Here is a 25,131-nt window from a genome sequence, read left to right on the forward strand (position 1 = left end):
AACTTGAGTACCACCAGAGCGGATCTAGGGGACCTTGGGCCTTTTGTTGACCAGTCCCTGGGCTTGGTGCTGGTGGAAGCCAGCCTTGGTGTGAAGCTTGGTCATTTTCATGCACACCAAGGCCCAGCAGAGGCAACCACAGACTGTGGATGGCTTTGTAACTTCAACAGGATGCCCAGGGCCACTCACAGGCAACGTCTGGCATTGACCTACACCAGCTCCCTACCAAGAGGCCCAGGAACAGATATACCCAGTGGCTTCAGACGACATCTGAACAGGCTCTAGTTGGCCCCACAAGTGGCATGTCTAAAGGGAGATCTCAGGAGGCATCAGACCACACTGAGGCAAAATCTGCTTTGTGTGATCAACACCTACACAGCAGCTCATACACTGTGGTTGGAGTCAATCCTCAAAATCAGCCAGCCTGAGGGTCCTTCCCACACATGAACAGACCAACAGCAATCAAGATTCAATTACAACAGAAGGCTCACATACCCTGCACAAGGGACATTCCTGGAGCACCCAGCTCATGTGATCAAGGAGAGTGCGCCATTGGTCCTACAGGACACCTACTACTTAAAGCCACCCTACAGAGACATAGCAGATTGACTTAATACATAGGGACAAACACAAAGAGGCAACAAAAATGGGGAGACAAAGAAACATGCCCCAAATGAAAGAGCTGGAGAAATCTCCACACAAAAAAACTATATGATTTGGAGGCAAGCAATTTACTAGATATGGAGTTCCAAAAAATGGTTATAGGTATGCTCAAAGAATTTAGTGGGAACTTAACAGCATGAAAAAGAACATAGAAACCACAAAAAAGAACCAGTTAGAAATGAAGAATACAATATCTGAAATGAAGAATACACTAGAAGAAATAAATAGTAGGTTACATGAAGCAGAGGATCAAATCAGCAATTTGGAAGACAAGGAGAAACAAACACCCAATCAGAGCAACAATAAAGGGAAAAGAATTTTTAAAAATGAGGATAGTTTAAGGGACCTTTGGTACAACATGAAGCGTAACATTTGCATCATAGAGATACCAGAAGAAGAAGAAAGAGAACAAGGGATCAAAAACCTATTTGAAGAAATAATGGCTGAAAACTTCTCTAAACTGGTGAAGGAAAAAGACACAAGTCCAGGAGGCTCAGGGAGTCCCAAACAAGATAGACCCAGAGAGGCCCACCCCAAGACACATAATAGTTAAAATGGCAAAAATTAAAGAATCTGAAAACCAGCATGGAAGGACCTGATGTAAGTGAAATAAGCCAGCCAGAAAATAGACAGTACTATATGATTTCACTTATATGTAGAATCTAATGAATCAAAGAAACTAACAAATAAAATAGTAACAGACTCATAGATGACAGACAACAGGCTGACAGATGTCAGAGGGGAGGGGTTTGGGGCTGGGTGAAAAAGGTGAAAGGATTAAGCAAAAATCTTAATGTGTGGAATCTAATGAACAAATACTAGTGAACAAAATAGAAATAGAGCCATGGATGCATGGAACAGACAGAGCTGTCAGGGGAGAAGAGTTGGGGGACTGGATGAAAGAAGGTGAAGAGATGAAGCAAAAAATATATATATAACACATAGACACAGACCATAGTGTGATGATAGCCAGAGGGGAAGGGGGTGGGAGTGGGTGGAGGTGGGCAAAGTAGGGATAAATGGGGACAGAGATTGCTTTGGGCGATGGGTACAGGATATAGTGTGCGGATGAGGTTTTGTGGAATTATACATTTGAAACCTGTATGGTTTTTTTTATTTTTTTAAACCTGCATGGTTTTGTGAACCAATGTCACCCCAATAAATTCAATTTAAAAACAATAAATAAAAAGAGAGTGCACAGTCAGGAATGCAAGCATGTGCACGTGCAGGTATCATTAAGCTGATCCATGAAGGAAACACAAAGTAAAACAGATGTCATTCAATTTCATTTTGAAGTCTCTTGATATTTGATTACATACTGTTTTTCCATTCTGAAAGTGTTTTTATTTTATTTTGGTTTTGTTTCCCAAATATAGCTGTGACTAATACCACCGTAGAAGGTGAGATTGAAACAAATGAAGTTCAAGGATTTTTCTTTGAGAAACTAAAGTAAGTCTGAAATGAAGTAAAATTATATTAATATACTCTTACATGTGCTTTTTATGGGAATTAATTCAATATGCTCTGTTAGCTTATGTTTCACATTTTAAAAATACACAATATTGTTTTTATTTATTATAAAAGTAATACACAGTTAATACAAAAAAAGCACAAAATTGAAAAGTAATCACTAATTCAAGAGTGTAAGTATGATTAGACAATAGGAATTAAAAATGATCAAAGTTATCTCTGGCAAAAAAATCTAAATCAAAACTTATAGAATATTTTATAGATATAATAGATTACAAAAATCATGGTTAATATTTAGCATGAGCCCTAGCCGGTTTGGCTCAGTGGGTAGAGCGTCAGCCTGCGGACCAAAGGGTCCCGGGTTGGATTCTAGTCAAGGTCACATACCTTGGTTGCAAGCTCCTCCCCAGCGCAGGCCTTGGTCAGGACTCGTGCAGGAGGCAACCTATCAATGTGTTTCTCTCACATCGATATTTCTCTGTGTCTTTCCCTCTCCCTGCCACTCTCTCTAAAAACCAATGGAAAAATATCCTCGGGTGAGGACATACACATACACATTTAGCATGAAAAAAATCATAATTTTTACTCCTCAAAAGAAGAGAAAATTTATTTCCCTAAATTTCTGTGCTGCAGATTCCCATATTAAAAAGCTTTTAATGTCTCATCTTAATTTCATATCCATGTTTAAGTAAACTTTGAACAATTAAAATTGTGCCCCCCCTTTTTTTCCTGCATTACTGATTGAAGACAAGGAATAGGATGGTGAGTACTCTCTGAATATTCATGAATGGGGATCATTGTAGCTTCATATTTTCTCTTATTTACAAGAAGGGAAAGTTTATGATTCCAATATGAAGGCAAAATTAATAAAAACAAAAGGAGTGATTTTATTAATATCTTTAGTTCATGTTTAGTATTACATAAAGGACACTTAGGACACTTATCTACTCTGGTGAGTAGATAACTATATAGAGTGAGGGGAACATTTTTGGAGACTATGCTAATTTATACAGATGACTGAGTTACAGCTCTAAACTGTATTGGCCAAGTGGTATACTAGTGGCCTTAAAAAGTTAATGCATCTTGCAAAATGGATTTATTCTAATTAAGGTATTTATTTAGTAGATAACAAAACATTTTTATTTCATTTTCAGCTGTGTCTCAACATCTCAGAATCCATAGTTCTGTTCTTTTCTAAACATAACTTTTTATGGGAATAAATTATGCATCCTCCAAAAAGCCTTTGGAATCCTGGGATATTAGTTTTTTAAGAGGATATACTCAAAGTTAGTTCTTATACCATTACTCAACTGATTTAGGGAAAAGTAATTTTTTTCTTTAAGGTATTATATGAATAATGTATTTTGACCTGAATTACATAAATAAATTTAGCATTGAAAATTATTGATTATGATTAAATATGAAGAACAATATATCTCTTATAAACTTAATATTACTCCATTACTTAAAATTTTGAGAAATGAGGGATTAGTGTAATTTGTAGTGATTTTTTCTGAAATTTTGTTGCTTTTTCATTATGAGACCAGTTATAGTCAATCTTGATTCATTTTCAATATGTGGTCCTACATTTTAATCAAATTGCAGGATATTGACACTGTAGTATATTTATTTGTTGTTATCTATAAGATTAATGCATTTCTGAATATATGTTCTATGTATTTATTCTCATTTCACTTTTTAATATCTTCATTTCTCTTTTCTCCTGAAATTATTTTATAAGTTGTGATGGTAGCTACAGTATTTTTTTTTAAGGAATTCTATTTAAATCTGAAATGGCACTGTGTCTTGATTTCATGAGAGATAGAAGATTATACTTTAGATCAGGGGTCCTCAAACTTTTTAAACAGGGGGCCAGTTCACTGTCCCTCAGACCGTCGGAGGGCCGGACTATAGTTTAAAAAAAAACTATGAACAAATTTCTATGCACACTGCACATATCTTATTTTGAAGTAAAAAAACAAAACGGGAACAAATACAATATTTGTGTTTGCATGTGGCCCGCGGGCCGTAGTTTGAGGACCCCTGCTTTAGATTGTATGTATAGTACATTATTATTTGGCATTCTCTAAAATACCTAGATGTGTTTAGTATTAGGCAAAATTATCTTACGTTTTTTATACATTTTATACATGGAACTTTTCAGAAATAGTGTAAGCTCTAAGATTGTATAGGGAGCACTTATGTTTTTCCTTATAAAATATTTTTTATTTTAAACTATAAAAGCAATACTTTTAATTTATAAAATGTTAAAATAAAAAGTATATAACATAAAAACTAATAATTCAGCCCTCACCCTTGGGACCCTTATAGGTAATGTTAGCATGTTAACACTTGAGAGAGGTTTTGTTTTGTTTATATATTGAAAAAAATAGACATATATCTCCCTCATTTATTTTTAAGTTCTGTGGATATAGTTGCATCATGATTTATTCTTTTAATGATGAACAATTAGTTTATAACTAATTTGGAAGAGTTAATTTCAAAAGCATGCTGCTTAAATAGTGATTTATAGTAGGTGATGATAATTAACATTACTTACTACTTTAATGCAGAGAAAGATATTCAGATCTCAGAGATAATCTGACAGCATTCCAGAAATACCTGATTGAGAGTAGCAAAGAAATGATGCCTTTGAAAGTCTGGGAACTACAAGGTATAGTATTCTACTTTAACATAGCAGTTTGGTAACTGATCTTTTTTATTAAATAAGCTTTTATATAACATGATATAAATTATTTTATAGAAAGTAATAATTACTATGATGTAAATATAAATTATTACATTACTTCTTGTGAAAATAAATATTTAATAAAAATGTTATCCATCAACCAAATTATATTTTTTATGTCTGTAAGACTTAAAATTATATGAAGTGTAGTTATTTGGTAGTATCTAATCATTTTTAAAGTGTACACTGATTTATCTATATTAAATCACATTTCATGGAATCTATAACATTGATTAAAAATCCAACTAGTAGGTCAGGAGAAATCACATCTAAACCTTAGTTTTCTTCTATTTAAAATTTGGATCTTAATAGACTGACTATTGCATGTTTCACTATTCGCTTAGAACAGCTTCTGTGCTGACATCCCACAAGCAGATATTTTATGGCCAAAATTTAGTTTGGATTGAACAATAACTCCTTTCAGCTTGTACTTTTTTATTACTTGTAATTTTTAGTAGGTCATAGGGTCATGTTTTTCTGTGTGATCCATAACTTTCATCACATCTCTCATCAACTTTTAAAACTTTATAACAGCTTATTGAGATACAACTGACATGCTATGCAGGTTATCTATTTAAAGTATATCATTCAATGGGTTTTAGTATATTTTCAGAATTTTTAACTGTCACCACAGTTAATTTAGAGTATTTTCATCACTCCAAAGAGAAAGTACAGTAGGTCCTCGGGTTACGTTGGAGATCCGTTCCTACGGCGCCATGTAACGCGATTTTAGCCATAAGTCAGAACCCACCTACATAAGCACCTATGTCACTCACATGGAGCACATACACAGCACATACACAGCAGTAATGAAGTGAAACAGTAAAAATAAATTTAAAGATAACAATTCCAAGGGGATTGTCAAGGGCGGGGGGGGCGGGGGGAAGGACACATATGTAATACCCTTTGTAATACTTTAAGCAATAAAAAAAAAAGAAATAGTTATTCCTATCAATTCAATAAATAAAAATATAGTTCTCATAGTTTAAAAAAAAAGAAATAGTTATTCCTATCAATTCAATAAATAAAAATATAGTTTTCATAGTTTAAAAAAAACACAAAAAAAACAAAAAAAAAAACAATTGCTGACTTTTACTTGTGGTAAATCTACACTAATAAAAGAGAAACATGGTAATTAGCGTACGACCGCTACCCTTCCCATTGGCTAATCAGCATATCCTTATGCAAATTAACTGTCAGCCAAGATGGCGGCCGGCAGCCAGGCAGTTGGAAGCGAACATGAGGCTTGCTTGCTTCAGTGACTGCGGACTCCAACGTTCCCCGCCTGCGCTGCCGGCCTCTGAGCTGGCAGTTTGAAACTTTGTAACAAATATAGCCGGCCGGGATCTCAGAGCTTAAGTTATACATTGTTTCGATTATAGAATGGCAAACAAACCAGCAGTGGAAGCCTCAGAGCTAGAGCCAGAGCTAAAGCTGGCCCAGAAGAAAAAAAAAAGAAAAAAAGGAGCGGTTGGGAGCTTCAGTCAACAACCACCAGCCTGAAAGCAGCCCTCAGCCCCTCACCCAGACTGGCCAGGCACCCCAGTGGGGACCCCCACCCTGAAGGGGGTGTGACCAGCTGCAAACAGCCATCATCCCCTCATCCAGGCTGGCCAGGCACCCCAGTGGGGACCCCCACCCTGATCCAGGACAGCCTTCAGGGCAAACCAGCCGGCCCCCAGGCCTCTATCCTATATAGTAAAAGGGTAATATGCCTCCCAGCACCGGGATCAGCAGAGCCGCGAGGTCTCCTGGCACCAGATTAGCATGACAGGGTGCAGCGCCCAAACCCCCCGATCGCCCTGCGGCTCGGTGTGTGACAGGGTGCGGCGTCCCAACTCCCTGATCCGCCCTGCTCTGTGTGTGACAGGGGGCGGTGCCCCAACTCCCCTATCGGCCCTACTCTGTGAGTGACAGGGGGGAGCTCCTCAAACCCCTGATCGGCCTTGCTCTGTGCGTGACAGCGGGGAGGTCCCCAACCCCCTGATGGGCCCTGTTCTGTGAGTGACAGGGGGCAGCGCCCCAACCCCCTGATTGGCCCTGCTCTGTGCGTGACGGGGTGGCGCCGCAACCTCCCCATTGACCCTGCCTTGAGTGTGACAGGGGGCGGTGCCCCAACCCCCCAATCGGCCCTACCCTTAGCGTGACTGAGGGTGGCATCGCAACCTCCCAATCCGCCCTGCTCTGTGCATGACCAGGGGCTGCACCTAAGGATTGGGCCTGCCCTCTGCCACCCGGGAGCAGGCCTAAGCCAGCAGGTCATTATCTCCCGAGGGGTCCCAGACTGCGAGAGGGCACAGGCCGGGCTGAGGGACCCCCCCCCCCCCCAGTGCACAAATTTTTGTGCACTGGGCCTCTAGTAAATAATAAAAAAACATAAATCACATATGTACATACGTCGAAATGATGGAACTTTTTTTTTAATAAATAAATGGGAGATGGCGATGTAACCACGAAACGACGTATGTTGAGTATGAAGTAACCCGAGGACTGCCTGTAGTGTACATGTTAACAGTCACCCAGATTTCTCCCAATTCCTCCAGCTGTAGGCAAGCCCCAGTCTACTTTCTTTTCCTTCAAAATGTACTCCAAGGGACCCATAATTTAGAAATTATAGCTGACAGAGTGCTTTTGAAGGCTTGTAAACAGAGAGTATGCATAGTCAGCTTACTTTTAATTAACCTTCATAGTGTCTGTGTAAGGGATTTGAATGGACTAAAAACAAAAAACCTAATTAAGACATCACTGAAGTAGTGTAATGAGGGGTTGAACTATGACTATGGTAGAGGCATAGAAAGGAGAGCTGGATTTGGCAAATATGTAGGAGATAAAGGAGTTAAAAATGGCATTAATATATCCAGCTTGGAGAGAATATAAAGCATGGGAGCAGGTTTGTGTGTTGAATATAGGGCCCAGAAATAATGAGACTGGCATTACAATGATTGACTTAAAAGGGATTGTGACATATCCAGATGACAAGGGCTAGTTGTGGGGTGAATATAAAGTCCTTAAGCTAAAAGGAGAGGATTTCAGAAGTTGAAAATCATAGCATCAAGTTGTTTAAAAGGAGGGGGTGCTAACAAAGTGGGGAGTGACCAAATCAATGCACAAGGAAGGGGGCTGTGGTGCTCGTCTCCGTGTGGACAGTGGGTCCCATGAGGAGGACATGGCGGGAGGATGAGAAATGGAAGAGTTCATTATAGAAGCTAAGGAAACACATGTTCAAGAAAGAAAGAGTGATCAGTACCTTTTCTTTTTCTTTCTTTTTCTTTCTGTTTGATTTAACACAAATTATTGAGTGTCTGCTAGGTGTCAGCCATGTCCCTACATCCATGGTTTCATAATTTGGAGCTGAGACCTACATAGTAGTGAATATATTTTACATTGATACTCATACAAAAGTGTATAATGTCTGAATACATAAGTATGCTCAAAACAAAACAAAAAATATTAAGTATACAATATGTATGTTTACTACATTTTATCTACTTCCTTTTATTCTACCATATTTCATTAGAAAAAAAATTCACATTACTCATTAAGCTGACTTCACTGTTAACTCATGGGTTCCAGCTGACATTTTGAAAAATACTAAATTCTGAAGATAAAATGAAGAGTTAAAACAGATAACCATGTTTTTCTTCAAAGGGTCTTAGATAAAGAGAAATAATTTTTAAAAAAACAATATAGAAAGTACCATTTTAAGTGCTGCTAAGTCAAGATACATAGATTATGAAGGGTATATGCCAAGAAGATCTGAATTGGTGTGGTGGGGCTAGGGAAGGGGGAACCGAAAGAGGAGGCTTTCTCCAGAGTGATGATTGAATTGAAATTTGAGGAGGGTTTGGAATAAATTTGAGGGTGGGTTATTTAGAGAAAATACAAAAGATCTTTGTGATAGGTTGGATGTGAAATGGGAGGGAGAAGGAAATATCAAGAACAACAGCTATATTCATGGTTTGCCCAACTGGAGGGACAATTTTGTGGTGGTATTTGCTGAAAATAGAAGACTAAAGAGTACCAGGTTTGGGCAAAGATGAAGCGGGACTATCATAATTTCAACATGCTGCTGTTGAAATTTCCAAGTGATAAAACCAAGAAGGTATTTAAAATAGGGGTCTGGATTTTAGAGTCAAAGTGTAGGTGTTAAATAGCAATTTATGAATCATCTAGGTATGGAACAATTTAGACAAAAGCAAAAATGTTAATAGAATCTGTTATTTAAATTCTTGTTATTTGCACTCTGATTTCATAAGTGAATTTTCAGGGGCTTTCAAATAAATTACATGTAGAAAATTGATCATGTGAAAGGGAATTACACTCATGTTATAAGAAGTTTTAGAAGACTAGTTATGCTATCAACCTGAGTAAAAGATAGTTGTCCATGCTCATAGTAATTAATGATGGTGATTGATGATGATAAAAATATTAGCCAATACTATGTGTTTGGCATAGTAATGGGCTCTTTATATGCATTATCCTAATTTTTTTAAATTCATGTAATATAGATATCCCACTCTCCCAGATGAGGAAACTTCAAGAAATGGACACACAAAATAATTAAGCATGTATCAAAAATACCTAAAACAAGCAGGTCTATCTCATTTTAGAGCCTAAATTCTTCCTTTACCACTATATTGTACTGTTTTTTAGTATAACATTGTGTAGCCAAATGCTGTTAGGCAACATCATTGATCATATATTTCCCTCAAAAGAAATACTCTTCTATTGGTTGTTATATCATATCAATCATGTAAGTAATGACTCTTAAGGTTTCTCACTAAAAAAGCATATATTCCTAAATGTATGCACACCAGTTAAAAATTATGTTGCTTATAAATGCCTTTAATAGTAATAGAATAATAAGAGACATAACATAAAGGGTCTTATTTGTTATTTTACTGTTCATTCACTCATTCATTCATCAGTATTTGTGGAGCACTTATCTATAAGGTACTTTTTTTGTGTGAAAATATTTAAATTCTACTTTGCTTCTGGCATATTGGAGACTGCCTATAGTAAGCCACAACATTTTTTCTTCCATAGAACTGTCATTTCAAGTACAATAATGCTAAGTTTAGTATTTTATTTTTATTGTAGTATAAAAGTAGGACAATACTGAAAGAGTATGTCCTGAGTTAAATACATTGGGTCCTTCTAAAAGTTGTTTTCATATTTACTGAGTTAAAGACATTGAGTCCTTCTAAAAGTTCTTTTCAGAATTGGTTCTCTTTTTTTCCCTTCCTCTTGTTATTCTTTTTTATCAAAGCCTTTTCTTGCCTATTTAACCTAAATATAGAAAAAAATTTGCTTTGCATCCACATTTCTTTTCATATGTCTTTTTGAAGTTATACTATAATTTGTGGAAAACAAATATTAAGTATTAAGTGATAATTACTGATTTATAAAAGTGTAAAGTTTACCTTAATAGGAAATAAGTGATATCTTTCCATTTAAAAGTTTTGAAAAATGCTAAATATAAGGGTGTCTTCATCTTATCTAATAAAGTGGTAATATGCAAATTGACCATCACTCCAACACACAAGATGGCCTCCCCCATTGGACACAAGATGGCCTGCAGGGGAGGGCAGTGGTGGGCGATCAGGCCTGCAGGGGAGGGCAATTGGGGGGGACAAGGCCTGCAGGGGAGGGCAGTTGGGGGGGACAAGGCCTGCAAAGGAGGGCAGTTGGGGGGACAAGGCCTGCAGGGGAGGGCAGTTGGGGGTGACCAGGCCAGCAGGGGAGGGCAGTTAGGGGCGACCAGGCCAGCAGAGGAGGGCAGTTAGGGGCAATTGGCCGGCAGGGGAACAGTTAGGCGTCGATCAGGCTGTCAGGGGAGTGGTTAGGGGGTGATCAGGCAGGCAGAAGCAGTTAGGAGCCAACGGTCCCGGATTGTGAGAGGGATGTCTGGCTGCCAGTTTAGGCCTAATCCCTGTGGGTCCCAGATGGCAGAGGGTTCAGGCTGGGCTGAGGGACACACACACACACACACACACACACACACACACACACACACACGCGCGCGCACGAATTTTGTGCACCGGGCTTCTAATGTCTATATAAGAATATATGGTCAGAAGGGTTGAGTAAATAAATTACTTACATTACATGGAAATGTCTATAAAGGTATGGCATTATGCCAAATTTTTTAATGTTCTTTTTCCCTTCTAGATCTTAGTTTTCAAGCAGCTTCTCAAATAATGGCCACTCCAGTTTATGATGCCTTAAAGTTAATGAAAGACATTTCACAGAACTTCCCCATAAAAGCCAGGTATAGTAAAGTTTATTAGTTTGATTATGACCAGAATTCTTTCCATTAAACAAAATTTATGAAAATAGCTGGTTTCATTTAACATAATGTCAGTTAATTCTAGTATAAATAGTGTTTATGAAATCAGGACCTTTCTGTATTATGTATGTTGTTGTTTCTTACTGGAGCAGAATATTGGCTTGTACATGCATGTGTGTATGTACTGCAAAATAGAACTCTTGAATTAGAGGCAAATAGAAAGGAAAAAATAATTTATTAGACATACATATATTTAAATATAAGCAGTGAGACATGACAATCCAAGAAAAAGTTTGTTTAAGCAGTAAATAAAAAGGGAATTTTTTTTTTCTATTCACCATGGAGGATGTTGAAAAGTATTATTCTAAATAAATCTGTGCCCAAAGTATAGCCAAATCTTCTTGCCATTTCAGATTCCAAATAAGTAGTAAGGTCTTAATTTTATGGAATAGCTTCTGGAATACTTTTGCCAATAGGATATCTAATTGAACAGCTTCTGGAAATATTACTGTTACATTTTACACATCTTTCAGTTCAGTAGATAATACATTGGCATATCTGAAGGTAACAATATAAATAATTCAGGTTTCCAGGTATTGTAAGGATTGACAAAATCACAGGACTTTGGTGCATTTGTATTTGGATCTGGAATGACAGAATATAAAATTACAGGCAACCAGTAAAATATAAAGTAAGTTAGCTTATATTGAATGCATACAACATGTGACAAGTGAAACAATAGAGGAATCCTTGGGCTCTCAGCATCCCTTCTTAAGCAGTGGATGCTTGCTAGGCTTCTGTCTGTCTTAAACACTCTTTTGTACATGTATCCACAGTACAATTTACTGAATGTTATCTAGACATTCTTTACCTTGGTAAGATAAATAAAGAGTACATAGTTGGCCACAAGATACCAAGAACCTTTTCATGGTACCCTGAAAATACACAGGTTTGTCACTTTATTTCCATATTAAGAATGAATATATTGATATGACTCAATTTTAATTTAAACAGTCAAAAATTTGAGAAGTCAGTATTATGAAACATAAAATATGTATGTGTGTATAAATATTATGTTTAGCCACATTGCTCCTAATTAAGAGTAGCTTTTGAAATTACTCGATTAAATACAAATAAAGTTAAAATAATTTTAGTTTTAAGAAGACAGTTGATTCGCTTTTTGACAGTAAGTACCACTATTGCGTGGTTCAGCTGCTACACTCTAGTTTTAATTCATAGTTGGCTGTTAAAAAAATATTTACAAACTATGCTAACACTGCTTAATGGCTACATCGTAAGCTTGAGCATAACTCTAAAACACTTGGTGAACAATTGGTAAATGTTTATTGAAATAAAATATTTGCTAAATTAATGAAAAACTTGCATTATCAAATTTATATAATTTCTCTCAAATGCTACTAACTTTTAGGAGATAATGCACACTTATTGTGGATTGTTTTAAGTTATACCTTTCTGCTTGAGTTGTACCTAAAGCAGATCTTTGTGTTTACTATCTTTTAAATTTTAAATCATTTTCTGTGCATAAAATTGACAGATATATAACTAAGCATTCTTAGGAGTTAAGTCAAATAATAGCCCTACTTAAAAAAAAATTTTATAAGCTATTCAGGAGTGAATATGTGAAGTCAGTATTATCAGTATTTTATAACTTATGTTTTATGGTAAAGATCCCAGATTAATCGAAATTGTTTGTGTGCAGATATTCTGAAAATTACCTGTTTGTATTGATACACATAATGACATTGATAATTTCATGCAAAATTTCTTTGTGTGAAAAAAACAACACAAATAGCATTTTTAATCAAGTATTTTTGAAAAATAAGTATCTAGAATTAAGCAAGGCTGACAGTACCTAATGCATTCAGTTAGTGCACATGAACTTTTGACAGTCTCTGTTCCATCTGAATCACATACCCTTGTCAAATGAAAGCCATCGTACCACTTGTTAATAGGCTATATAGAAATGTCATGAAGCCTTTAGAGTTGTTTGTTTCTTACACAAAGTATTATATTACCTTAAATTATAGATTAGTCCTAAACATTTAAGGAGGAATGAGTTACAACAGTATTTATTTTCCCAGATCTCTGACCAGAATTTCTATAAATCAACATATGAAGAAGGAAATACAGAAAAATCAACAGGTTTGAATTCATTTTTTAAAAAATTTACTATAGTCATATCATTGTTTCAGACTTTGGATTTTCAGTTTTCATACAAAAAAGAAATGTTCATTTGTACTTTTTGATTATTAAAACAGTTCAAGTTTTTCCATTTTTATACTGTCTACTAATTCTAGCCAGTAGTTCCTGACATATATTTTACTTACCTGCTTATTCACCCTATACTTCAAATCTTTTGTCCATGTAGTATGGTTTTCTTAATAGGATAAAGAATATGAGTTCATTATTGTTTCTCATAATTAGTTTTTGCTTAAAAATTTGAGGAGCAAGTCAAGTTTAGACCACTGGAACATTGCTGTGGTCCTATAGTGTGCAGGACATGATTGGTAATTTGGTAAGATTCTTCCAAATAGTTTCTTAAATTACCTTAAGACCCCAACTGATCCTAATTGTGTTAATACTTGTGAAGTGCTTAGAACATTGTCTGGTTTTATTACCTAAGACTCGTTTGGTTTTAAGTAATATAATACCAGATGCACAGGGCCCCAAAAAGTAGTTTAATCTTCTCAGATAAAAGAAGTCTTACGTATGTGGCCACAGGCAGAGTTTTTCCCTTATCTGGTTGCAAAAATGGCTACCAGAGCTCCAGACTTCTTACATGAATTCTAAGCAGAGGAGGCATCCTCACTAAGGCCTTCCTGAAGCATATAAGCCAATTTTGACTTTCATCTCATTGGCCAAAATGTTGTAATGTGCCTCTCCCTAGCTGCAAGGGAGGGTAGAAAAGTCAGTTTTTACTTTTCTAGTAATTGAAGCAAGCAGAGGAGGAGTAGGTTAGAGATGGTGCTAAATGAGCCAGCCAGCAGTGCCTGCCACACTGAGACAGAGTAAGCTCTCAATAAATGTCAGCTGTCCTGATGGTGACAACTACAATGTAAAGAAGTAGATGCTTAGTTCATTGGGCATGGGTGCTAGGAACCATACACATCATCCCTGGAAGTATGTCACTATTATATCTCATCCATATACAGCAATACTACAATTCCTGTAAAACATAACTGCTGCAAAACATGTAATCAGAGAGTTTACACACAAAAAAGAAATAATAGTGGTCTTTGAATATGGAAAAAGATTATCTTCACTCATAATAAGAGAAATACAGATCAGAGTTATATTGAGATACCAGATTTACAGTATTCAAAGTCTGATAGTGAAGTCTGTTGGTAAGTCTATCTTTTGTGTGTGTAAGACATCAGGGAAAACAAGAAATATATTTGTATGTGTTCGTATTTGCATAAAAGGACACTAGAAAAGGATGAACAAAAAACTTGGGAGGGGGTGGGAAGTAAAACAGATAGCCCTGTGGGCCATGGATAGGGGCTGGAGAACAGGGTAGAAAGTCCTAAAATGGGCATAAGAATTCTTTGTGTATAGTTTTGGTTTTTGTTTGTTTGTGTTTCTTTGTGTATAGGTTTTTATATAGTTTGACTTGGCACTCATGCAAAGATTATTGAGGAACTATGACTGCTGAGGTTGTGTAAATGAATGTTGGTTTGGTTTTATTCAGGAGAAAACAGCATTAACTCCAAAGTACAGCAAATTTCCCTATGAAGTTAATGATTCTTATTATTTTGCTTAGAGTTCAGCTTTTGGTGATTTTAAAGTAAATGTTAATCCAATGTGTGTGTTTTATTTATTGTAAGAGCTGTTATGTTCCATGATATTTTTTATTTGGAAGGAAGGGAAAAAATGGTCAGGTAGTCTGGTAACTTTTTAATTTTGCTTTAGCAGTTTTGAAACATTGTTTTAATTACATAGTTACATAAAAAAAACAACAGATGAGATACTTAAATACAGAACCTAAATAAAGGAGTATACCTATTCCAAAAAGAAGTTCACACCTCTTCTAATTATGTCAACTGATTACTTAGAATGTATGAGAATTTTAAAGTTCTAGAAAAAATTCCCTTGATTAGAATAACTTCTCCAAAAGTTCCTCTGTAAAACATTCTTTTAGAGAATCTTTTTTTAATATCCTGAAAAAAAAACACACCACCTTCCTATATGAAGATTTATATCCGATTTGACCTCACATTTTAAATTTAGAATGCATACAGTTTCCGTGTGGGGTCCTCCAGAATCGTTTATAAACCAATTTACCATTATAAAGCTCAACCAGTCATCTGAGATCCAAACAATTGGAAATTTGTAGCTTCAGGTAATAGCCCAGCTCCATTGGTTGTTAAAGAGATATGTTATAATACCATTGTTCCCTCTTTTTTTAAAAATGAAGTCATATTTTTCCATGGGAATTTACATTTGTTTCTGCTCAAAGGCTAAGAGCACTCTCAACTTCATTCCACATTAAATAAAAAGTCCGTGTATATTTTTTTGGACCTTAAAAATAGTGAGAAATCTAGCCTCAAGTCCATATTAAGGTAAACCAAAGAAATGAATTCTTATGGAAGACTTGTTCTTCCTTGCAACCAAGGTGAGGAAAACAAGTTTCTGTGCTGTTTCTGCAGGGCATTTTGTTTTCTCGGTCACCTTTTCACTGTGAGTAGCGCTTCTTTGTGTGCACAAGGTTGTCTCTAACCCTACAGTCTGCGCTCAGTGAGCCCAAGGTTTTGCTTTCTGTCCTTTTGAGACTAGACTTTAGAAACCCAAGCTTTAGGGACCCAAAACTGTTCACATTCTTGAACTTGTGTTTCTACTACTTTTCTGCCCATAGGTGAAATCTTTACTTTAAAAGCTGAACCATTCATTTAGAGGACATTATTAATATTTTAATGTAGCATTTTTTATATTTCCTTTTAGAAGAAGGATTTCAGGATCTCTGGTTCATCATATTGCTGGAAACTGAATTCTTACCCCTTGATTTGAGAAAGGCTTCCTGAAGTCATTCACTCAGGGTTATTTGACAGGATTTAGGCTACCTCTGAAGGGAAGGAGAAAGGATTTGTCTGTACCAGTCTCCAAGAGACTGACAATATTTCAGCAATTAAGTTCAGTTTATTACCCTTTTTGAGCATCTTCTTTGTTCAAGGCACTGTGCTTGGCTTAAATATTCCTGAGGGAATTAGCAATGTAGGGTAGATTGTGTGCTTTGGTGTACTGTCCACTTATAATTGAGTTGCCTAAATCAAATGAAGTCTTTGGAGAGCTCAAGACAGAGCTAAAACGAATCAATATTTTACCTATGAACCTTCACATGTTAGGGTTTAATCCCTTGGCAGTATTCTGCATAAATCCAGTGGAAATATTTTCTCTCCTGTTACAAATCTAGCTCCTCCTCTCTTCTCTCTGTGTAACTCACCTGTCATGGTGAGTGATAAACATACAGAAAAATTTACCTCTGTCAAGCCTTCTCTGAATCTCTTCAAGTTAATTTCATTATCTGTCTTTCTAGAATAATGAATATAAATCTCTATTAGGTCACTTATCATGCAATCTCTTTAAAATGCACTGTTTTACAATTGTTTTTTCTCCTAGACCAATTTACCTACACTGACAATAGTAATAAAGGCTTTATTTGTGAGGACTGTACATGTGACTGGACACAGGTATAGATTACCTTTAAACCTTATAACAAACCAGTGAGATAGATGTAAATACTCCATTTTACAGATGAGACTTACGGAAACTAAGTACCTTTGCACAAATTTTACCACTAGTAAGTAGCAAGACTAAGATTTAAAGTAGATCTGACTACCTCACCTTGATCTTAATAACTATTCTGTACTGGCAAGGACAATACCTTTTTTACTTTTATTATTACCTTAGTGCCTGCAGTAGGCCCTTGAGAAATATTTATTGAATGAAAAGAAAAGACAGTAAACATTAAAACACTGCTTTAGTGGAAACCTTTATGAATTTAGAGTGATCTCCAAATATTTACACATACACCTAAGTTTTGAGTCCTGGTATATTAAAGAATAGGAATGTGCCAACTAACAAATTTAAGTGTGTCAGCGCACATACACACACTCACAATATAAAAAATGGGAGTCAAGGAATCATTGCAGCATTAGAACTTTAATATCACATACTGAAAAATCAAAATATTCAGGTATCTGTATCTCAAATCTGTCATCAGATGCCCATTACTAGATCAGGGGGCCAAACTGCTACCAACCTGTAAGTCAAATCTAACCTGCCACCAGTTTTTATAAATAAAATTTTATTGGAACATAGTCATGGCCCTTTTTTCATATATTGTCTTTGGCTGCTTTCATGCTACAAGGACAGAGTTGAGTGGTTGCATCAGAGATAGTACTGCCTGCAAAGTCTAAAACATTTACTATCTGTTTGCAGACTCCTGACATAGATCGATATTATTATGTCACTGGGTTAGCTATTTATTATTCTGCTCTATTTCAAGGATCTTCATAATAGATTTGAAATTCAGCCAGGTGATGCTCGTCTGTATATAAATGGACTTCGTGTTGACATGGATGCTGTTGATCCCTTTAGGTAAGTATTGAATTATAGATACAAACGATAACTATGGTTTATATAAAGGTAAATGTTGTCCTGAATTTAGTATTTGTCAAAATTCAAATAATCACTTTTGTTTTTAATTGTATGAAACACCTGTTATTTTTGTAGAATACTCTCTTAAGTGTCTTAGAATGTTAGAACTGGGAGAGAACTTGGAGACAATTGTTGAGAAAACTGTACTTTTATCTGTCAGGAAGAAAATTTGAAATTATAGAATTCAGGGTGCTATTTTTTTCCCTTAGGTTAAAAAAAATTTCTTCAAAAAATGCCCTAGGGCAGAATTAGATAGTCTTTTATTCTTCATGGCCACTGGCCCATAAATCAGTCATGGGTCAAAAGAAGAGAAATCATTGAATTTATTTTATTTTTAAAGAGAAGCATAAAAGTACTTTAAGAATTAACATTTAGAATATAAAATAAATCTTGCAAGCATAATACTTTAGTTCAGACATTGTTTTAATTCAATTGAATATATTTTATTGAACTTAAATTAATTAAATATTTATTGTATTTTCTTACCAGTTTGTAAATATATAGAAAAATACAGGAAAAACTGAGAAGTAGAGTAGGTAGTTCAAATGGTGCTTTTCTCTTTATTTAGTTGAATCCTTAGGCCTAATATTGGGAAAATGATAATCTAAGATACATAAAAAGAATAGAGCAATTTTTAGCTCCTGGCCTATAAACTTCAGGGGGACAAAAGGTACATCTGTGCTCAGCACAGTGAAAACAGGTTTAAAAAAGCAGGGAAGCGGTACATAGATTGTGGAAAGTTTTCCATGTCAATGTATGGGGAAATTTTCATAGCCGGAGCATTTTGATGTGTCATTTAGAAAGGCATAGGTCAGGGGTGGGCAACCATTTTGTGAGTGCGTGCCAAAACCAGCAAAATCTCAGACTCAAAATTCTTCTGCGTGCCAACCCTAATTTTTTGAGAACATGTTACGCCTACTTGATATCTCTTAAGGTGTATGTATGTGAAGAACCTTGAAGAAATAATAAAATTCATTCAGGCAACAAAAACACAGTATATGATGATGAAAAATACATTTATTTTTTAATGTATACATGTACACTGATAGTCCGCTAGAAAACTTTATGACTCGGTTTGATATTATCAGTGGGACTTTTGCTGCTGCATCACTGATGACAGAGATTTTACATCAGGTTTATATTTCGTGACCTTCAGAGATATGCACGAGCTACTACTTTCATCCGTCAGGCTACTCCTATTGCGAGACTTAACAAAATTCATCACTGAGAACAAAGATTCACAAGCGTATGTGGATGAAACCAAAACACTGGTCGGATCTAGGAAGGCAGGGAATGTTAAGGCAGAGGCATAGAAATTGCTCTTCCCCTCTCTCGTCAATCCATGTCTATGGTCTTTAAGATAATTTGTTATGTAAAATTATTTATCTAAGATGCACCTACACTGAATTTATCTGAAAAATAAAAAAGTTGATATTAAGAAAAAAATTGTAAATGGAAGATTATAAGAGAGGGTTTCGCGTGCCAGCAAAAGTTACTGGCATGCCATGTTTGGCACGCGTGCCAGGGGTTGCCCACCCCTGGCATAGGTTATTCAACAAATACAACCCCTTGGTTCTTCCACGTGGTAATTAGTGAGCTGCAGGGTGAGTGATACATTTTTGTTTCTCATTGAAGTGATCACTAGTTGAAGGTATGATAATTCCCTTAGAGGAAAAGAAAATATGTGAGGATATTTTTATCTTCTGACATTCTTATTTCAAAATAAATAATTAAAAATGTTATCCGGAAAAAGATCAGAACCTGTAGGTAAAATCAGTGTGAAGAGGTTAATGAATGGGAGAAAATGATACAGGAAAGAGGAGAGGAAGAAAAATGTCATATTACTGAAGTTATATCCTGGATCTAGAGAGAGGTCCATTTGGAGTAAAAAAAAGGGGGGGGGGGTAAGTAATTATTTTGCACTTCCTTCCTACCTCCTCTTTCTCATAGTCTTTTTGGGTTGTGGAGAACTTACACTACGCCCCATGGCCTACCCCTTCTTCCTCTGATCCTGAAAGAAGGAAGTAACAAAGGTGTATTGATATCCCCACTCGTGTAAATTTTTCTGTATCTTAATGAAGTTTTCTGGCTCAGAATTCTTTTGGCCTCTTGGTAAATATGTATTTTAATGCAAGCAACATTAAGATTCAGTATTATAAAATCAATTCAATATTAAAATTCAACTCAGTATCTGAGTGCCTACTTTTCTATAGAAACAGGTTGATATTTGGTGAACAAGATAAAAGTCTTGCCTAAGTCAAATTCACAGTCTAGAGCAGTGGTTCTCAACCTTCCTAATGCCGCGACCCTTTAATACAGTTCCTCATGTTGTGGTGACCCCCAACCAATAAATTATTTTCGTTGCTACTTCATAACTGTAATTTTGCTACTGTTATGAATCGTAATGTAAATATCTGATATGCAGGATGTATTTTCATTGTTACAAATTGAACATAATTAAAGCATAGTGATTAATCACAAAAACAATATGTAATTATATATGTGTTTTCCGATGGTCGACCCCTGTGAAAGGTTCGTTTGACTCCCAAAGGGGTCACGACCCACAGGTTGAGACCGCTGATATATGTGTTTTTCGATGGTCTTAGGTGACCCCTGTGAAAGGGTCATCGACCCCCAAAGGGTCGCGACCAACAGGTTGGCAACCCACAGGTTGAGAACCGCTGGTCTAGAGGAATAACCGATAATAAATAATTATAGTGTGATAAGGTTCATAAAAGATGAAGTGTAGTGCTTTGGGAGTCTATAACTTCAGAGATTTAATTTGTTCTTGATGGAACATTTGGATAGTAGGTATCAGATTTCTTCATGAAAGTGATATTTAAGCTAAGACTTAAAGGATGAATCAGGCAAATGTGGAGTGGAGATTCTGCAAGCATGGTATATTTGAGAGAATGAAAAATCTAATATGGACAGACTGGAGTGAGGAGGAGATGGAGGAAACTGAGCTCACTTAGGTGGGTAAAGATCAGATGTGGAACCAAGTTTCAAATTTTGGCCTGAGAAGCCAGTGAAGGGTTCTAAGTAATCTAAAGATAGTCACTAAGTATTTAAAAGAGAAGCATGATAAATTATTTAGAAATCGAGAGTTTTACTGATAAGTAAATCTAGCATATTTAAAGAACCTGTGTGGGGTTTTTTTTTAAATCAATATACAGAATTCATGATGTAGGAAGAGCAAGGAGGAAACAAGTGCTTGTTGAGGGCAACAGTATGTCCAGCAGTAAATTAATGTAATACTAATACCCTGTAAAGTGATTATGACTATTCTCTCTATATAGATGGGAAAACAAAGACTCAGAGAGATCTCATACAAAGATAGGAACTCAGCTAGCAAATAGTGCCAGGATTCAAAATCTCATGCTTTTTCCAGTGTACCTTATAACTATCTAATTTTCTATTAATGCTTTTCCTTGGAAACTAGGATGAGGTAACAAATATGATAGCTGCAAAATCCATGGGTAACATTTAAATTCTATTATGTAAAAAAGTATCTGATCAGTAAGCATCATAAAACTTTTAATATGGAGAGAACATTGGCAATGCAGTCCAATTTTTTTTTATTTTATAAGTGAGAAAATTTAGACTAAAGAAATTAAGAACTTCAAGAAGCCATACGTGAAGTAGTGTTTCAGCCCAGACTAAATCTTATTTTTAGATTGGTAATTTGTGATATACAAACTAGTGCTCTTTTGATCACACTTGTCTCCTAATAGATTTTATTTTGTGGGTAAAAAGTTTCCTTTGTAAAGCAGCGGTCAGAACTATCAGGAGATAGACATGCAGAGCTAAAGTTATACAGATCAGTTTCAAAACAGCTTGTAAAATAGCTTTTTTAGGAGTTTAGATATTAGATCTCTACTTTTTAAAATGTGGATATATATAGTTCTCCCTGAAAACTATATTCTAAAATTCATTTAGTGCTTTATTCTGATTCCATTCATTTCTGAAAGGAGAAGTCAATATGGTTATTTATTGATGTTATTTTTAGCAGTAATACTTTATCATGTTTAAGAGCTGTCAAATTATATGTGTAATTAGAAATGTTAATATGTATTCTAAACAGATGTGAAGTTCCATGCTTTATACTAATTTTTTTGATAATTTAGTTTTATTTTTGCTTTAAAATTTGCTGCATAGTAGAACCATCTTTCTACAACTGTTTTACTAGTACTATATAACAGAGCAAATCTTGACATACTCTATTTTTATTATGATCCTGATTGGTTTGACCAGATGTTATTATCAAAGCAATATATTTTTTTTCTATACCTAAATTTTATATTTTAGGTTATGTTTGATCTTGTTTTTGTAGTAGATTTGTCAAAAGAGTAACAGTATATTTTTCTCTTTATTTTGGGCTTGCTCAGGGATGAGCATATTCTTGCTTCTTTGGTAAGGAATATAATCAACATACCTTGTTCCTTGTCTTATCTTTTAATTAGATTTTGTTATCCACTAAAAACAAAAACAGGAACCTCAACATAACTTTAATCTGGATAACTAATTAGAACTATTTGCCTTATTTGTTAATGAGTTTAATTTAAATATATATTTTCCTGCTATTAATAAAAATACCAGTGAAACTTGTTTCTAGTGCTTGAGAAAGCTATAAACTTGATAGGATTATTTTAAATATTGGAAAATCAAAATAAAACTTATCTCTTTTATTTAAATGTGAAGTATTTTGGATATGCTGAAGCTAGAAGGAAAAATGATGAATGGCCTTCACAAGCTTGGGATAAACGGAGAAGATATGAGCGAATTTTTAAAATTAAATTCACATGTTTGGGACAATAACTATGTATTAGATATTAGGCATTCTTCAATAATGGTAAGTGCTCATGTAATTCCTGTTTTAAAACTTTTAGTAGATTTAAGACTTAGTATAAAGCCAAATCTTGTCAGGCATTAGAATAAGTTTAAGCTGTTTGAAAGAGGTTGTGTAGCAGAACTCAGAAGTAAAAATACTGATTCATCCCCTCTTACTCTCGTATCTTCTTTCCCCTTCCCCATATTTTCTGCATTTCCTCACAAGAGCACCTGCTCACTAGTTCAGTATCCTTTCCAGCTTTAAAGGTAAAAACAAAACAAACAAGAACAACAAATTTACCACATGAACAATAGCAACAGTAAAATAACAGTTAACATCTGAGGAACATAAGATTGCTACCTAAATATAATGAAAATCTTACCTAGACAATTTTCAATGCGCTCCTAAATTCTGGTCTGTGTAGTATAGCTGATGAAGTTTTTGAAATCTGATCACATCGCTCTTCTTTGCTTAAAGCATAAAAAAAAGTCCTTAGTATGGCCTATGAGGCTATAAGTGGTCTACTTCCTTTAATTTCTAAAACTATGAAATATTCTTTTCACCACTATCCCTTTTGTCATGCTTGGAAAGCAAATTTTCCTCTCTATCCAGTCAACTTTTTTTTTCTCCCCAGACTTCAACTCCAAGCAGTACTTCCTGAGAGAAGCTTTCCTTAGCTATCCTAGATAATTTTTTAATATACACATTGTACCAAGGAGTCTGAGAGTACCATCAAGTATGGTAATTTGCTAAAAAGATTCAAAAAGCCTAGAAATCGTTATACTCTTGGTTATGATTTATTAGAGCAAAAGAGTACAAAGTATTATCAGCAGAGGGAGAGAGGACATGCAGAAACCAGGTGCAAGCTTCCAGGAATCTGCTCCTTGTGTAGTTGTACAGGACATGCTTAAATCAATGTGTGACAGTACATGCAAAGTGCTACTGTCTGGGAGTTCAGAGTTTTGAAAAGGAGTATCTTATATAGGTGTGTTCTACTCCCTCAAATATTGGTACTGGGATGTGAGCTGTAGTTTTCAAAGCTTGGGAAAAGGAGATGGAACTAGGGTAAGTTATAACACCACAAATCTCACTGTTCTTAGTGAGATTCAACCATCTTTCTTGAATAAGCATTCACAAGGCTGCTGGAAGCTTCTGATTAGTTTTCATAGTTCTTAATATGTTGATTTACACAGATCAGATGACCCATCTTGAGTTTATCTGTTGACCTATATAGCTCCTTAAGTATCAGAGAGATTCTTATAGGTTCTAATCTATGAATGATAATATCTTTCATTCAATATCCTGGTAGCCCAGTAGATATAAAGGTAAGAATTATAACGAACAGAACTAATGGAGGTAGGTCATAAGTATCAGTGCCTATTCTGCATGCAACTTTGTGAGGCCACTCTTCCAGTTATGTTGCTCTGGGCCTATTCCAAGTGATTTCCAGTATTGTTGCAGTAGTTCTCCAAAATGGATCAGGATATCACCTCAATTTATCTACCTAACACTCATGCTTTAAATTAGTCCATTGCTGTAGTTTTCTAACTTTAGTACTTGAGATAAGAATCCCCTCAGACACTTGTTTTAAATCAGGGCCTCTTCTAAGTTTCTGAGGTGGAGCCAAGGCGTGTGCATTTTAAATAAATAATGACAGGTCAACAGAGGACTTTGGCTCAGGTGGACTAGAAAGTCCTGAATGAAAAAGTGGCCCCAGCCTCATTTTGTGGAACAGCCAACGGTCACCCTATCAAGCACAACAGGAGCCAGCCACACCTAGAGCAAGATAGCAGGTTAATGATGACCACAGCCTCAACAACCAGCACTAATCCGTCTGAAAGGCAACGAACTCCATCTAATCAGACTAGAACACTTACATCCCCTAGCCTCCTCCCCTTGCTGTTTTTGCACATAAAATTCAACCCCAAGGACAGTGGAAACTGAGTCCTAACCGTCCCCAGTTGTGACTCCATCCCCATTCCCTCTAATAAACTCCCCTCTTGCTCACTGTGTCTGCCTGTATCCTTGAGCGACTCCAACCTTACAAATACCTCCAACTATTTTGATCCACATTAACAGTGACTTTACCCACAATCATTATCAAGTTTAGTGAGACTGATACATAAAGCATAAGGCCAATTTCTCACTTTAAACTAAGTAGGGGACCAGATATTTACACCCTCTGCATGGTGCCTTCTCCTCCTCTGGCCTAGGATTCCCATAGAACAATTAACTAAACTAGACACTGCTGAGTGAGTCTACAGAGATTTCCAATTCATAGGGGATTCCTACCAGGTTGTGATGATCTTTAGGACTGTTCCCATTACCTTCACATCTTAGCAAGAATTACATCAGAAAAATAAACAAGACACTCTTACTACTGACTTATCCACAGAGACCAAAATTCTTCCTTTCATCTCAGCACTACCAGGACAAATTATAGTGGCAGTGAAC

At 35.8% G+C, this 25,131-nt stretch overlaps 1 protein-coding gene across 1 annotated transcript in view; it reads left to right on the top strand.

The window, feature by feature from the left end:
- Window positions 1-25,131, top strand: part of UGGT2 (UDP-glucose glycoprotein glucosyltransferase 2) — a 159,217-nt gene that overhangs the window by 25,609 nt on the left and 108,477 nt on the right. The window contains exons 9-14 of the mRNA XM_023754705.1: window positions 2,040-2,112; window positions 4,707-4,807; window positions 11,054-11,153; window positions 13,274-13,334; window positions 17,695-17,786; window positions 22,548-22,698. Coding sequence (XP_023610473.1) covers window positions 2,040-2,112; window positions 4,707-4,807; window positions 11,054-11,153; window positions 13,274-13,334; window positions 17,695-17,786; window positions 22,548-22,698 — 578 coding nt within the window. The remainder of the gene's footprint in view (window positions 1-2,039; window positions 2,113-4,706; window positions 4,808-11,053; window positions 11,154-13,273; window positions 13,335-17,694; window positions 17,787-22,547; window positions 22,699-25,131) is intronic.

This window comes from Myotis lucifugus, unplaced genomic scaffold (genome assembly GCF_000147115.1).
Source record: "Myotis lucifugus unplaced genomic scaffold, Myoluc2.0 scaffold_64, whole genome shotgun sequence".
Lineage (NCBI taxonomy): Eukaryota > Metazoa > Chordata > Mammalia > Chiroptera > Vespertilionidae > Myotis > Myotis lucifugus.